Here is a 17,805-nt window from a genome sequence, read left to right as displayed (position 1 = left end):
TATTTGTGAGCATACAAATACATGAATATATTTGTATGCTAATAATGTTTTGCACAATTTAACCTCAACAGCATCCTAAATATGTGGACATGTTTTTGAATAAAGTAATATTCTCCAAAATCTCATGTGTTCCAACTACAAATTTGAAACTTCTGCTACACAAGACTTCTTCATATCGGTTACTGAGCCACAATATGTCTGCATATTTAGATACTTTTCAGAAGAAATCTGAAGTATTTGCCTCACTTATTTTTTTACATGCAGATACTCAATGAACATAATACAGAAACATATACTATGTTATTCGTTATTTCAGATTCCCAGTTGCACTCAGAAATTTTAAAAATTATAGTAATGATTGATGGGCCTAGCGTAGAATATCTTTTCCTATAAAAGTAAAACTATCTTCACTGACTTTATAGTTACTAATTACTGAATCCCCATTCATCATGAGTTTTGCTGCTTATTGTTTTAATTTTCCTCCCCATTGACTTTTTGCTATGACTCTTCTGATGTTTATTGTCAGTACAAACTAGGATTGAAACCACATAATTTGATCACTTTAGAACATTATTGGATATTAATCGACACAAACACTTATCACTAAAATTGCTGCAGTAATTTAAAAAGATATTCTCTGACAGCTATGGCTAGTATTTAGTACCCATCTCTACTTCCGAGATGGTGGTGGTGAGCTAGCTTCTTGAACTGCTGCATTCTGTGTGGTGAAGGTGCTTCCACAGTGCCATTAGGGAGGCAGCTTAAAGATTTTGATGCAACAATGAAGGAACAGCAATATTATATCCAAGTCAGGGTGGTCTGCAAGTTAGTGGGAACTTGTAGGTGATGGTGTTGTCATACACCTGCTGTCCTTGTCCTTCTAGATGGCAAAGGTCACAGGTTTGGGAGGTGCAGGTGAATAAACCCTGGTGTGTTGCTGTAGTGCATCCCATTGATAGTCCAGATTGCATCCAGGGTGGAACGGTTGGATGTTTAGACTTATGGCTGAGGTGCTGATCAAGAGGACTGCTTTGTTCTGGATGGTGTCAAGTTTCTTCAGTATTGTTATAGTATTACCCATCCCAGCAAGTGGAATGTATTTGATCACATTTTTGACTTGTGCCTTGTAGGTGAAAGAGAGGATTTCAAAAGACATGCAGTAAATCACTTGCTGCAGAATACCCAGTCTCTGGCCCAGTTGAATTTTTGGTTAATAGTGAAGTGCAGGATATTGACAGCAGGGTCTTGGCAATGGTAATGCCATTGCATGTCAAGAGGAGATGGTTAGGTTCTCTCATGTTGGAGATAGTAATTGCCTGGTATTTGTGTGGCATGAATGTCACTTACTACTTATTGGCGCAAGAACAGATGTTGTCTAGGTTCTGCTGCATGCGACATAAACTGTTTCATTATCTGGGGAGTTAAGAATGGAGTTGAGCATTCTGCAATGATCGACAAGTACCCCCATTTCTGATGTTATGATGAAGGGAAATTCATTGATCAAGCAGCTGAAGGTAGTTGATCTGAGGACACTGCGTTGAGGAACATTAACAGAAATGTCTTGGGGCTGAAATGATTGGCCTCCAACAACCACTGCCATTTTTCTTTTGCCACGTATGACACCAGACAGTAGAGAATTTTCCTCCTGATCCCCACTGACTTGTACTAGAGCTTTTCGTGTCATACTTGGCCAAGTACAACTTTGATGTTAAGGGGAGTCACTTTCATATCACCTCTGGAATTCAGCTTATGTCCATATTTGGATTAAGGCTGTCACAAGGTTTGTTTTGGCAGAAGTCAAACTGTGTATGTAGGTTAATAGCGAATTAAGTGCAGCTTGACAGCACTATTCATAACTTGTGACAGCTCTTTCACCATCTTTTACAACCCTAGTCTAACAGCTATGTTCTTTAGGGCTAAGCCTGCTCAATGGTGGTGCTATTGACCCAATCTTGACGACAGATATTGAAGTCCCCAAACCAGTGTAGATTCTGTGTCCTTTCTATCCTTAATGTTCAATATTAAGGAATACTGATCCATTAGCTGAGAGAGGACAGCAGGTGGTAATCAGCCAGAGATTTTCTTGTCTATGTTTGACCCACGACCAAGAAACACCCAGGGGTTAATGCTGAAGGCTCCAAGGCCACCGCTCTGAATTATATCACCATGACATCATCTTAGTGTATCTGACCTGCCGGAGGGCCAGGACATAGCCAGGGATCGTGATGGAAAAATCTGGCCTTGTTCACAGAGACTGTTACCTGACTAGCTATAGGACAGCTCTTCCACCTTGACATCAGTTCCGAGATGTTAGTGAGGGGGATTCTGCAGGGTCAGCTGGGCCAGGTGCACCTTCATTTGTGTCCTAATCCATTGCCCAGCTCTCTCCAGCAATTTACTCTTTCCAGCAGTTTGTTACAACTGAGCGGTTTTGTAGGCTATTTCAGAGGGTATTCAGGAATCAACCATGTTTGAATTCTATACCCAATAAAAGCCTTAAACAGGTAAAGAGAATAAGGATGCTCTGTGTGGGCACACTGGAAATTTCATATTATGTATATTTCCAGGGGATAAATAGAAATTTTGAAAATGTAAGAAAGGAATTGATGCATCCAAAACACACGAGGTTGTAGTTGTTTGTCAATGATTTCACTTGAAATATTGCAATACTTTAAAACACAATGTGCGCTTTCTGAAGACTGTCTCAAATGAGTAGGTAACTTTTGCTACATCAGCCAACATGTACCCATCTTTCTATTGTTTAACTTCTTTGCCAATTTTCTCCCCTCCTGAAGGCATCAATGTCCTTACTCATACTAGCCGTTCCTGTTACCTCATTCAAAACTTCATTTTCATGTGAGCACTGACAGTGACTATCAGCAGGCTCTTCAACTGTGAGGAGTATCACAGCTGAGACAGATCCTGTTCTTATCTCACACAAGCACACACACACACATTTCAGCAGGAGAATAGCTTGGCAGTGAGAAAAGAAATCCCTGGATCTTTTTTCTTCTTTTGAGATCTGGGGTATTGAGATGAAATGTAGCACTCCTATCTCACACTGCTGAGGTCAGGTAATCTAGAATGAATTGGGAATGGGCCTAAGAGCTCCCTGATCTATATATGGAGCCACAAGGAGGGTAGAATTTAATTTGGATTATGTTTTGTCACAATGAAAGTGCCCTTACTACAAGATTAAAGGTGCAATAATGTAAGCACTGTCTAACAAATGTATTTTCCATTATATAAATAATACACATTTATAATAATACACACTTCACAGCATAATTGGGCAACAAAACAATATCTTGAGTTTTACTAAAAATTAATTTGAAGAGTTGTAGTTGAAACTTTTTCCTACTTTTTTCAAAAATGCAATGATTTAATTTACATATCATTGATCCAATTTATTGTGTTCAAATCATTAGGGTTACTTCTATATTGTATTATTGTGCTGAACATAGACATGGCTTTTGTGGTCTCTATTCGCTAAACCACTCCCTAGCACATTTTTATGAAAGGCTGGTTTGCCAGCATACACAGAATCAGCATTTAGTATGTCACTTGGATGCTTGTAAAAAGAAATCAATATTCATGAGATTTTTATATTTGTTATTATTTCATTCAATAGCTAGAAGAACTTAGAGCTGCAATATAACAACTTACCACCAGATGGCTGGCTTATACAACTCCCTCCATTCTGGCATGGTTCTCTTGCACAGGTGTCAGGATACAGGACACAGCCGAGTTTCAGTTCTGTCAGCCCAACCACTTCAGCAAAATGACTGCGCTTGTTTTGGAGTGGCAACTGATTGTCATTAAGGACAACTGAGTCCAGGCATCCTTGAAACCCACCAAGGACTTGTGCGCTCTTCTGGCTTGACAGGCTACGAGCAGCTGGCACCTGGGCACCAAAATAGATGGAGCTGTCAATACTGAGGATATGAAAGTTGAAAGGAGCCCATCGACGCTCCACGTAGCTGTCATCAAGTGCAAGGCTTGTGAAATTCTTGTTGAGATCCAGAAAGACAGTATGCCAATTCCCATCATTAACAGTTCTGCCAGAAATTCCCACAATGCCAGGCCCACTACCACAGTCCAATTGAAACCAGAGTTTTCCATCCACAATCTGGTGAAAGTAATAAATAAGTGAGAAAGAGACTGTGTGTTAGAGATGATATTAAAAAAACAGGAAAATATTGTAACATTAGATATATTAATTATCTTTGTAAGTAGGATTATTCAAAATTAATCTCCTGTATGACTATTGTCAAATAATAAAGTTACGTAAACATATGAACATAAAAATTAGGAGCAGGAGAAGGCCACTTGGCCCCTTGAGCCTACTCTGCCATTCAATAAAATCATTGCTGATCTGAATGTGACCTCAACCCCATATTCCTGCCTGCCCCTGGTAACCTTTTACCCACTTGTTAATCAAGAATCCATCTAGCTCTGCCTTAAAAATATTCAAAGATTCTGCTTTCACCACCTTTTGAGGGAGAGAGTTCCGAAGACTTGCTACTTTCCGAGAGAAAAAAAATTCTCCTCACTTAATCTATCCATTTCACTTTGTAGCCTCCTCACGTCGTCTTCACAACTTAATTTCCTACACATCTTTGTTGTCAGTAAATTGAGCAACCATTCCTTTGGTGCCTTCATCCAAGACATTTATATAAACTGTAAAATGTTGAGGCCTTAGCAACAATCTCTGTGGCACACCACTCATCACATCCTGCCAACTCTCTGCTCCCTGTTAGCTAGCAAATATTCTAACCATGCCAATATGTTACCCCTTACACCATGAGCTTTTATTTTCTGCAATATCCTTTGATGTGGCATTTCATCAAATACCTTCTGGAAATCTAAGTACAGTACATCCACTGGTTCCCTTTTATCCATAGCACTTGTAACTCCTTCAAATAACTCCAGTAAATTGGTTAAACGTGATTTCCCTTTTACAAATCCATGTTGACTCTGCCTCATTGCCTTGAATTTTTCTAAGTGCCCTGCTATAACATCTTTAATTATATCTTCCAACATTTTCCCTATGACAGATGTTGGCTAACTGGTCTATAGTTTCCTGCTTTCTGTCTCACCCCTTTTTGAATAAAGGAGTTATATTTGCTATTTTCAATCTCATGGAACCTTCTCCAAATCTAGGGAATTTTGGAAAATTAAAACCAACTATTGCACTAGCCACTTCTTTCAAGACCTTAGGGTGAAGTCCATCCAGACCTGGGGATTTGTCAACCCCGCAGCCCCAACAATTTGCTCAATGCTACTTCCCTGGTGATTGTAATTTTCCCAAGTTCCTCCCTCCCTTCCATTTCCTGATTTACAGCTATTTCCTGGATGTTACTTGTGTCCTCTATAATGAAGACTGAAGCAAAATACCTGTTTGGTTCGTCCACCATCTCCCTACTTTCCATTATCAATTCCCTAGACACACTCTCTATAGGACCAACTCTCACTTTGTTAACTCTTTTCTACCTATAGAAACTCTTACTATCTGTCTTTATATTACTACCTAGCTTTCTCTCATACTCTAATTTTTCCCTCAATAATCTTGTCATTCTTTGCTGTTCTTTATATTCTTTGTAATTTTCTGACCTGCCACATGTCTTTGTGTAATTATATGCTTTTTCTTTAAATTTGATACTGTCTTTAACTTTTTTAGTGGCCCACTCCCATTGCAATGTATATATTCTGTGCATTCTGAAATATCCCTTTAAATATTTGCCACTGAACTTCTATAGACATATCCCTTAACCTCATTTGTCAACATCTGTAGTCAATGGGGTCAAAGGAAGTTTAAAGATTTATAACAAAATAAAATGAGAAAAAAAATTCAAGACAGTTTTAAGAACACCCTAATGTATTACGTGTCAGCTTGGCTCAGTTACTAGAATCTGAATGAGCCAGGAGGTTGTAGGTTCAGTCCCCCAACAGACTTGAACACATAATCCAGGCTGACGCTTCAGTGTTGTGTTAGGGAGAACTGCTGTGTTGGAGGTGCCACCGTTCAGAGAAGATATAAACCTAGCCTTCTGTTCAGCTCAGTGTGAAAGAACCAATTGCCTTATTTAAAGAATTCTTCCTGAGTGTTGGCTGACATTCTTGACCACCAAAGACAGACCACCTACCGAGTCTTTCATTTGCTCTTTTTGAGAATTTTTTGTGTGCAAACTGGCTGCCACATTTTCCAATATAATATGAATTATATTTCTAAAGTGCATTGTTCATTGGCTATTAAAGTGCTTTGATTATCCTGAGGAAGTAAAAAAGCTGATATAATGTAAGCATTTCCTTTGTATGCTAGAAAAATCTCTTCCTGCAATGTATAATATTTAAACTAATTGGGATATATGTGCATACAAGACTTTGGCAAATCAAAACACATTGTTTCATGTTGTAGTAATTACTTCTTTTTAAAATGTTCTCCTATTAGTGAATGGTTCAAGTACCTTTAGTGTGTCCAAAGTAGAATTGTCATAGGAGGTGCAGGAACAGGGATAAACAGGAATAGCTAAGGGCGTTTATGCACAAACTTTTAAAATGGCAGGGCAGATTAAAAAAGTAATTAATAAAGCATATGCGATCTGGGCTTTATAAAAATAGACAGAGTACACAAAAGCCAGGGAAGGTATACAAAACCTATATAAAATACCAGTTCAACCCATTTCTGAGTGCAACACTTTAGGAAGGATTTGAAGGTTTGAAGTATGACAGAGATGCTTAAAATCAAGGAGGCTTTAGACTGAGTAAATAAAGACAAACTGCGTTCAGTGGCAAAAAAATGAGGTGACATGAGGAAAAGCTTTTTTCTATTGCAATGAATGGTCAGTATTTGGAATGCACTAGTTGACAGGGTAGAGGAAACAGGTTCAATGGTGGTTTCCAAAAGAAAATTGGATAGATACTTGAAAACGAAAAAAAATGTAGGAATATGGGGAAAGTGCAGAGGAGTGGTACTAACTAGATTGCTCTTCAGAAGAGCTAACACATAATTGGTGGGCTAAATGGCTTTCTTCTTTGCTGCATTATTCTGTAATACTGATCCAAAGGTTCAGCTGCATTCCAGGAATGGACACCACACAAGCATAAAGTCATGCAGCTTCAACTCAAGTGATATTTTTTGTTAAGGATAACAGAATTTCATGTAGAATACTATGATGTGCACATCCTAGTACAAGCATTTTAACTAATTTATTTCAATAAAGTGCCTTTCATGGCTCAAAAAACTTACCAGGTAATTAATTTGTCTGTTAGCATGTATAGCAACCAGAGACGTCACAGTTTATTGAGGTTCTATGATACTTGCTATAGCATCAGACTGATAATATCATTTATCTACTCTAAGTCAGCTTAGAGAACATGTAAATAATGTGCAAAGAGGTATTGCTCATATTACAGTCACTCCAGCAGAGTTGTGATTTCTGTGGATCTGCATTGTACATTTAATTTAGCACAACCAGGATGCAATAGCTAAAAGATTTAAATTCTTTAAAGCTGTGAGGAAAGATTAGCAAAATTCATGTTATACAGTCTAGAGAGGTGGCTTAGATAGAGATCATAGAGGGACTAAATACAATATATAATATTAAGTAGTATATTTGTAACATAGACCCAGATTGCTTCTTCAAATTGAGCTGGAACAGTAGGATCAGAGACCATACATTGAAAAAGGAATTTTAATATAGATATGCTGGGTATAGGAACATGTTTAGAATAATCTGCAAAGTAAAAACAAAAACATTGGCGTCATTCAAAGGCAGTCAATGAAAGATTTAGTGTACTGCTGATGAGCTTTGATGCTGTTACTGGCTTTTAATCATCTTTCCATTTTTAAATTCCAGTTTCCTTTAATTAATTATAGATGAAACTATGTTCACTTCCTCTGTCCTTTCTTACCCCGTTACAAATGATAGTTAGTTTCCCAAGATGGATTTCAGAGCAGTCATGCATGTGGCTTAAAAGTTACTGAGCACACGATGAAGGCCAGAAAGCTGTTCAACTATTTCTTTATTAACAAAGAGATTTGCAAGATCTGCAAGTAATCTAAGGAAGAGATAGCAGAGATATGATGACACTTATTTAATAATTTGTTAGAGAAAGATGTAGTGCCAAAGGACTGGTGGATCGTTCACGTAATTCATACATTTAAACAGAATGACAAAACATGTCCAGGGAACTATAGACCAGTCAGCTCAACATCGGTGATAAGAAAAACAATAGAATCCAGACTAAAGGAGAGTTTAGAAGAACACCTGGAAAATAAAAATATAATAAAGAATAGTCAGCGTAGATTTGAAAAGGGAAAACATTGCTTAATCAACATTATTAAAATTTCTGAGAAGATAACAGAGCGAGTAGACAATGGTAATGTTGTAGATGTAATTGATCTGGACTTTCAAAAGATCTTTGATAAGGTGTCCAATAATAGACTAATGAATAAGGTCAGAAAATGCGGAGTTAGGGAACAAGTAGCGGAATGGATTCAAGACACAAAGCAGAGGATGGGAGTCAATAGTAGTTATTTAGAGTGGCAGAAGTTGGAAAGTGGTGTGCCACAAGGGTCAGTGCTGGGACCATGGCTGTTCACGGCTGGAGGAGTTAGGGGGAAGTGGCCATGCATTAGGGAAATCCTGTATAAAGTGACCTTCTTTCGCAGCTGAAACAATGCAGGCTCAGCCAACCTTGATACGCTTGGAGTCGGGCCTGTAGCTTATCTGCCCACAAAGGCAACACAGAGGCATTAAAGTGATGCCAAATGCTCCAGTGCTCTTCACCTCTTGGTCACAGACTGCAAACTAGTGAGCATTTTAGGGACTGCAGAACAATTGGACGACTGGGCATGTTGTACAATCTCCTTGTTAAAGCTGGCCATGGAGCAGCCACTGGTGGAGGTGTTCACAGCTCCATGCAATGTCATCATTCCAGTTTGGACCAGTGTACCCCATGTTTCAAGCTAACAGCGTAGTCTTGTAGTGCGGGTTAGGAGAATGCTTGCACCTGAGCTGAGAGCACAACATGCAATCCAGTGGGCAAAGCTGCTGACAATCGGTCAACTAGAATGAAGCAGAGGTGGGTGGGATTTCAGGCAGCCATGCAGTGCGGTAAACTCTGGCCAGCCAAGTGGTTGCCAGCACTCGCCGAGATGCGTTAAGTGGCCTTCAGATTTAACCAAGAGAGATTCTTAGAACACACAAGCCAACTGAGTCTCTCTCTTTCATCCTGCAGGAGAAGTACATTAGGAGCATGGAGCCTGGTGACCTAGCTGTATGCCTCATGGCTCAAAGAGAGTGGAGACGAAGAAGAGAGAGACAGATGCACAAAGGTGGGCAGGGGGAGGAGCTGCACCCTCAGGAAGAAGGGCCGGCTGGGGCTCCCACATATGCCACTGAAGAGCCATAGTGAGCCGTTGCTGGTTGGGGCATAGCTGGACACAGGGTCTATAGAGGCCACCTTTCATTCCTGCAGATGACTGAGAACCAGTGTCGCTGAAGACTGCACATGTCTGGGGAACTGGTCGGTGACTTCTGCCATCTGCTGTAGAATTTGGTGCCACAGTGACATGGAGTGAAAGTGACTGTGGGATACAACAAGCCTCCACCCACAAATGCATCCATGAGGTCATGGTCGCCATCTTAACAAAGGCATACACCTTTGTGCATTTTGCTCCGGACCAGAACAGTCAGGATGCAAAAGCTCTAGGATTTGCCCAGGTCTCAGGTTTTCCACAGGTGTAGGGTGCCATTGACTGCACTCACATGGTGCTCAGATCTCCATGGCAACAAGCGGTCAACTATGTCAACCACAAGGGCTTCCACTCACTGATGTTCAACTGGTCTGTAACCACCACAAATGCATCTGCAGGTCTGCGCGTAGATCCCAGGGGGTGTTCTCAACTCTTCGCAGGTCTCAGATGCCTGATGTCTTCCAGGGTCCACATAGGCTGCAGGGCTGGCTCCTCGGGGACAAGGGCAGTGGCACCCTCCTCGGCCTGTGGAACTGGAGCTGCTGGGGTCACAGGAAGAGGGGATTCAGATGGGTCAGACACTCCTGGAGTCACCTGAGTGGATGGCCCTGAGTGTGCAAGTCCTGATCTTCCTCTCTATGGAGGGCCCCAGGCTGACTCCTTGAGGAGAAGGGGAAGCTGGAGTGTGATTGAGCTGCCCTGCACCCCTCTTGGGTTGACACTGCTGGAGTCCAACTACGGTGTCAGCGATGGAGTTCAGCCCACACTGCAGTACAGTACCAATGTCCTGGACCAAGGTATCCATGGCCTTCCAGGTCTTGGCACTCCAGAGGATGCCTGCCAAGGTCATCACAGGCAGGGCGTAGCAGTCAGTAGGCTGCCTACACCTCTGCTGTGGCTGCCAGGAGAACACCAAAACGTAGCGGCAGGGTTAGGAAGATTAAAAAGACGAAGTTGCATAGCCTGGCATGGGTGTTAATCACATGTATGTAAAGTTCACTATTGTAAATAAATATCCAAGAATGTCTCCTTGCCTATGGCTCCTTGTTCTGATGAGCAGTGTTTGTGTCACTTAAATGTGAAACCTTGGTTCCTGCACAAGATAAAGGCAGGTATCTCAGTCCAGGGCCTCTTCCAGGTGCAGTATGTAACCTTCAGACCAAAGTGGCTTCATACCGACTGGAAATATTAGTGATGCCTGCACCCTAATGATGTTTGTCATTGCTGCCAGAATGTAGTGAGCGGGCATCACAAAATTCTGCCATTCTCTCTGTTTGCTCTCAGCACCTTTGAGGTGGGGCTAAACCCCCTTCGCTTTAGTATCTGTGACCAGTGACGCTGTGCTCCTGAAGGGGTCGGGTGACGTCCTACCAGTGTTGACTGCAGTGCATTGGCATGCTGGTGCTATTACCTTAGACTGAAGGCAGACAGACTCCTCCATCATTCCTTGCAATCTGAAGAGTGCAGTGGAAACCCTTCTCGATGTGCCAGCTTGCCTTTGCAGCTCCAGCAACTGAGGTATGACCGAGTCCAGAGGCTCATCATCTGACTCGGACTCAGCAGATTTCTGGCCTCCAGCCTTCCTCTGAGTGCTGGAAAGCTGGGAAGTCCCTGCTGCTGCCTGCTGTGGATCAAACAGTGCGACGTGATCAGCAGATTGCGATCCCAAGGGTACTCTAGAACCAGGTACCACCAAGGTGTGTCTCTCTGCACAGGTGAAGGGTGTGGGTGAGCGCTGTGATGGGGTCTTCAATGACGGTTTCAGCAGTTTCTCCTTCTGAGGTGTCTTTGGGGCTTCAGTCGAGGACCCAGGTGTGGACTCCGTGGGCTGTTTCCCAAGTGTGTCTGCAAAAACAAGGAGAGATAATTAGTGCATTGCAGTGGCCTGTGAAACAGGATACGTCACTCACAGCACGGTTGTCTGATGGATGTTGCACTGCTGGATCCCTCATTTGGTTGAGCACCATCGACCTCGCCGTCAGCACAAGAACGGTCCAGAATTTCACTGGCCAGCTGGATGGCTCTGTTTTCAAAGTCCATGAGGACCCTGATTTCAGACATTCCTCCACCAGTCTTCAAGCTCTCCCTTTTGTTGTGTGCCAGCTTGTCCTGCATGAAGACAGATGGAGAGAGTATAAGCAGGGCACCTGCCAGACCAAATAATAAGTCTGTCTGGTATGTGTGGTTGGTGAGTGGTTGCATGGATAGGATGAGAACAATGAAGGTGTGTGTGAGAGAGTGAATAGTGATGTCCCTTGAACTGGCAGTGAGTAAGATCACTGTGGATGTGTGATGGGTTTGAAAGTGCATGAGTTGAGAGTAATGAGAAGAGTCCCTGTTGGAACGGAGATCATTCATCCTCTTGTGGCACTGGGTGGCTGCCCTCTTTTGCAGGGCATTGGCACTGACCGCTGCCTGCCAAGCCGGATTGGTGATGTTGCTGCCACTACTGTGGCCAGAGTGTGGTAGAGGACATCCTGGCGGGCCTCTATGGCATCCAAAAGGCGTTCCAGGGGCGTGTCATTGAATCAGGTGGCTGCAATCTTCCTGCCTTTCGGGGCCATGTCTTCCGTGCGGCAGTCCGGGGCTGGAAGTACTGCTGGTGGCATGTGGCTGCACTTTAGATATGGTGGCCGGCGTGAGGAGGTGGCGGGGTGATGGCATGGTGGGTGAATGGGAGCCCGCCCACCATTGAAACGGTGTGTTTTTTAGGAATGTGTGATTAATGAGGCAGTTTTGGGATGCTACCAAATGAAAAGTCACCTTTACAGCAAAGTGTTATTTTTCCCATCTGCTACTGTACTTGGTGCAAATCTGGGATGATTCCACCATATGAAAAAAAGCAAACCAAACGCTGGGTTTTATTTATGGACAGATGGAGTTGAAAAATAGGGAAGTTATGCTAAACCTGTATCAAACCTTGGTGAAACCACACTTAGTGCTGGATTTTAGGTGCCTCAGCAGGACATGTTTTCAGCAGTGGGGAGGCTATGTAGAATAGGGCGGGTGCACAGCCCACCACCTTCTCACGCACCCCCGAGCTCACCCCCATAACGCGTTAGGTGGCGGGTGCCGTAATCAGCAACCCGCCCGCCGTATGTAAATAAATAAGGAAGGATCAATTGAGCTTGTTAAGAAGTCAAGCAACCCAGATAATGCTCTGTCCATGCCATAATACAGTTGGTGTGGGCAGGTGGGCTGGAGTGAGCAGCCTATTTTAAAAAAAAAGTCTTTAAAAGGGCAGGGAGGAAAGTGTGGAGGGGGGGGTGTACAATCTTCGGAGGGGGTGCCATTTGCACTTTGGGGTAGGCCCTCTAAGCCCCCTTTGTTCCTTCCTGTCTGCTCTCCAATACCCGCCTACCTAATACTCTAGAATTATCTCACTCCGGAATCCATAGGGCCTCCTTCTTGAGACAAGTTGTACTCCCGGCAGCACCAAAAGCTCAGTAGTGGAGGCTGCCGGGACCGCTGGAGCTACCAGTCAATTGGATTGGCTGGTAGCTCCCGAGGTGGGACTTGCTCCCCAGTGAGGGCAGAAGTCCCACGGTTAGAGAATTTAGCCCACCTGCAGTGTTTTATGGCTGTGGGGCAGGCTTGCATGGAACTTCTTTTCGTTGGGGGGGTGGGTGGGAGGCTTAATGAGCCTTCTGTCCCCCTTTAAATAGCAGTCCTTAGAGCACTGTGTGCAATTTTGGTCGCCATGTTATAAAAAGGTTATAGAGGCACTGGGCAGGGTATGGAGAAAATTTACAAGCATGTTGCCAGACATGTGGCCATACAGATCAGAAAAGGATGAACAGGTTGGGACTCTTTTCTCTCGAAAAAAGGCTGAGGGGTGACCTAATCAAGTTCTTTAAAATTATGAAAGCTTTTAATACAGTGGATAGAGAAAGAATATTTCCAATTTTGGGAAGAGCATAACTATATCAATGTAAGATAATCAGCAAGAAATCCATTCAGGAATTCAGAAAAAACCTCTTTACCTAAAAAGTGGTGAGATTATGAAACTCACTGTCACAAGGGGTGGTCGAAGTGAGTAATATGTATTTAAGGGCATGCTCAACAAGCATATGAGGAAGGAGGGAGTAGACGGTTACGATGGCAGATTTAGAGGAGAAAAGATGGGAGGCAGCTTGAATAGAGTCTAAATGCTGGCATAAACTGGTTCAGCTGAGTGGCCTATTTCTGTGTTGTATATTCTGTATAATCCTATGGTTGAATTCTATAGCCTCTGGCAGCAAGCTGGCAGGTGGTTGGGGGGGATGGTGGTTCTATAAAACTTCATGTCCACTGCCTACCCGTGCTCCTACTGCAATTTTACCAGTGGCGTGGGAGGTCTCCATTGGCACGTGGGCCAATGGAGGCCCTGATGTGACCAATTAATGGTCACTTAAAGGCTTCATCCTGCCACTGGGATTTAACCTGCAGCAGAGAGGCCCATGCTAAGCATTCAGTCTGATAGCATTCACTGCGCAAGCTGATGGCAGGTAAGGGGGGTGGGGGGGGGGGGGGGGGGGGGGGGTGGTGCGCGCGATGTCTCCTTAATGAGCCCCCTGGGCCCATTGCAGGGGCCCCCAAGTTCTCCTTCCCCTTTGGCCCGTGTACTTTGACCCATATTCCACATGTCGGGGCCTGCTTTCCCCCTGCAACCTCTTCCCCCTAACCCGCCACTTATCATAAACTCCACTCTTTGCTGGGGGAGGGGAGGTAGAAATCGAAGTGGACTGAAAAATCCAGCCTGTCATAATTCAACTTTCCGGCTTTCCATAAACTTAAGAACCTACTGAAGAGTCCAAACAGAATGTCAACACAGTTCTAAATTTTCCAAACTCGAATATCCAAGCCGGTCCAAGTTTTGAATATAGAATATTGTCGATTTACTGTGTTTAAGGTTTAATAAGGAACACGGCCTAATATTCCATGAATGGAATAGTCAGTGGGCCTATTAACCCAGAGGTGGGCTCTGAGAAGGGGATGGGGAGGAAAAGGGTAGGGCCAATAGTGGGTGCCAAACCAAAAAGAATTTCAGTGTGCCAGAATGTTTCATTACAACATGGCTGCCTAATTATAATTTTACTTCTGGGCTTCATTGGTAAGGCTCTTCCCAGATGTCATTGGCCAACTTTGAAGGGGTATCTTTAATTTGTCTCCTAACAGCCACCGCTTAAAACTGCTTGCAGGTATGAAGGTTGGAATTATGGATTGCCGCAGGGTGAAAGCATAATGATATCTCCCAGGGAATCTGGCACATATCTGCATGAACCATTTCTTGTGGTTGTACATCCGATGTATCTTGATGGAGTTAAATACCCTGCAATTGATGAATACTTCTGGTTGATCTAGTGATCATTGAAACATATATATATAACCGATGGTGTCTTGTAGCTCCAGGAAGCAGGCAAGAGATGCGAATCTGATCCTAATCATTTGGCTTTCATTGTCACAGGGGGAGTTGACATACTCCGTCATCTGCCTTATTCGTTAATGTCAGTGGACTGGAAGACACTTGACAAGTCTCCAGTGATGCACTGAACAGAGTCAGGTACAAAGAAACTGACGGCAGTGGTGACTTTCAAAGCTATAAGTAACGCATGACCACTATGTCCAGCAGTAAGTAATTCTTTTCTCAGGAAGCTGAAAATATCTGTGACCACTGATGTGTCAATCTGAGCTTCCAGAAGTACCACTCTTCAGAGAGGTCAAAGAAGCTGAGCCTCTGTACACCCAGTTGGTGCCTTCTGTAAACTCAGCCCTCTGTTGTCCACCCAAAGCACTCACCATTGCACAATCATGCTATGGATGATTGACTTCCTCATTTGAATTCCAATCTAAAGCCGCCATGACAGCACCATCCTGATTTTTTGTTTGTGTGCACCTGCGCATGTGTAACATTTTACCATGTTCACTGTTTAGTTCCGATGGTTATTGCATGGTATTGTTACGTGCAAGATTGCTTGCTCAATCCCTGACTTGGTGAACTCTGCTACTTTGTTCATATGGCAATAAATACATCTCAGCTTTACAGTTCATGCTTCAGCTGGTTAATTTGTTGGTAATAGTGGCATAGTGGTAATGCCACTGGATTTACAAACCAGAAGCCTGGACTAATGCTCCAGACACATGGGTTCAAATGCCACCATGGCAGCTAGGGGAGTTTAAAATCAATTAATTAAATACATCTGGAATAAAAAGCTAGTCTAAGTAATGGCTAGCATAAAACTAAACACCCATCTAGTTCATTAATGTCCTTGAGGGATGGTCTGGTCTACATACAACTTCAGACCCACAGCAATGTGGTTGATGATTAACTGCTAGCAAGCTACCCAGTTGTATTGATACAGGTGTCAAATAAGAATAAAAGAGAAGGGACCACCTGATATTGACCTAGGCACTGGATATGACAAAGGCACACCCAGTCCAGTTGACATTCCAAAGACCTCACTAATATCTGGAGACTTGTGCCAAAATTGATTAAACTGTCACACAGAGAGGCAATGGCCTGACGCAGTCTAACTCACAGGATCATTGGTCCATGATAGTACTGGTAGAGTGACTACAGCACAGTTCTTGTGGGGACAAAGTCCTGTCTTCACACTGAGGACACCCTGAACAATGTTTTGTGGCACCTCACCATGCTAAATGGGTGTGTTCAGAACAGATCTAGCAGCTAAAAACTGGTCATCTCTGAGTCTCTGTGGGCCATCAGCAACAGAACTGTATCCCAGCACAATCTTATAACCTCACGGCCTGGCAAATCTTTAATTCTACCATTATCATCAAGCCAAGGTACCAACCCAGCTTCAGTGAGAAACGTTGGAGAATATGCCAGAATCAGCAGTAGGATACCTAATAATGGGGTGCCAACTGGTGGAACTACAACATGAGACTATAGACATGTTAAACAACAGAATCTGCATGCTTTAGTTACAGCTAAGCAATCCCACAACCAATGGATCAGATCAAAGCTCTGTAGTCCTGCACATCCAGTCGTGAATGGTGGTGAACACTTACACAACTAACAGGAGGAGGATGTTCCACATCCTGAATGATGACAGAGCTCAGCAACTCAGTGCAGAAGACAAGGCTGAAGCACTTGCAACCATATTCAGCCAGAAGTGACGAGTGGATGGTCCATCTTGGCCTCCTCCTGAGGTCTCAGCATCACGGATGCTGGTCTTCAGTCAAATCAATTCACTCCAGGGCTAGGATTTTTCCTATGGCGGGTGGACTGGGCGGGAGCGGGTGGGATCGTGCACAGAGCCAATTAAGGCCCGCCCAGCATAATATGTGGCCGGTAGTGCTCAGCACTATCTGTGCAGGCAGGGAGAGGAATAAGAGTCGGGGCCAGGGCCCTTTTGCGCATGCACACGAAAGAACGTGCCTCAGGGAGATTGAATGCATATTAAAATCATGAAAGAAATGATTTAAAAATTTATTTAAACATGTTCCCTCATGTGACTGTGTCACATGAGTGGGGATATGTTTTTATATTTATGAAAAATTATTTATTTAATAAAAGCTTCAGGAAACCTCATCCCACTGGTGGATGAGGTTTCCTGAAAAACACGAAGGCCACTTGGGCTTTCCACCTGCCCGTCAACCTCATGGTTGGATGGGCAATGTTCTCAAGTGGCTCAATTGATTTCTTAATGGCGTCACCGTGTCGGGCCTGCCCCCACACGCCAACTGGAAAGCTCTGCCCTAGGAAATTATCAAGAAACAGTTGAGTGCATGGGATACAGCAAAGGCTATGGGCTGTGGAGCATCCTGTTTATAATGTTTAACACACTTCCTCCAGAGCTAGCTGCATGTCCAGCAAAGTTATTCCAGTACAATCACAACATTGGCATCTAACAATATCGACAATTGCCCAGCTATGTCCTGGCCACAAAAACATGGTAAATCCAATTTGGCCAATTACCAACGATCAGTCTACTTTCAATCAGCAGCAAAGTGATGAAGATGTCATTGACAGTGCTATCATGCAACACTTACACAGCAATAACCTGCTCACCAATACCCATTTTGTGTTCTGCCAACACCACTTGGCTCCAGACCTCCTTACAGCTTTGGATTAAACATGGAAGGTGAGGGTGACTGTCCTTGACATCAAGGTAGCATTTGCTTGAATGTGGCATTAAGGAGCCCTAATAAAAGTAAAGTCAATGGGAATCAGGTGGAAAACTTTCCACTGGTTGGAGTCATACCTAGCATAAAGGAAGACAATTGTGGTTGTTGGATGCCAATTGTCTGAGCACTAGGACATTGCTGCAGGGCAGTACCTTAAGGCCAACCACCTTCAGCTGCTTTATCAATGAGCTTCC

At 43.3% G+C, this 17,805-nt stretch overlaps 1 protein-coding gene across 1 annotated transcript in view; it reads right to left on the bottom strand.

Moving 5' to 3' along the window:
- Window positions 1–17,805, bottom strand: part of LOC121283992 (protocadherin Fat 3-like) — a 619,931-nt gene that overhangs the window by 22,753 nt on the left and 579,373 nt on the right. The window contains exon 23 of the mRNA XM_041198874.1: window positions 3,667–4,129. Coding sequence (XP_041054808.1) covers window positions 3,667–4,129 — 463 coding nt within the window. The remainder of the gene's footprint in view (window positions 1–3,666; window positions 4,130–17,805) is intronic.

This window comes from Carcharodon carcharias, chromosome 11, assembly GCF_017639515.1.
Source record: "Carcharodon carcharias isolate sCarCar2 chromosome 11, sCarCar2.pri, whole genome shotgun sequence".
Taxonomy (NCBI): domain Eukaryota; kingdom Metazoa; phylum Chordata; class Chondrichthyes; order Lamniformes; family Lamnidae; genus Carcharodon; species Carcharodon carcharias.
The sequence above is the reverse complement of the archived record's forward strand: the minus strand, read 5'-3'. Positions and strand labels throughout refer to the sequence as shown.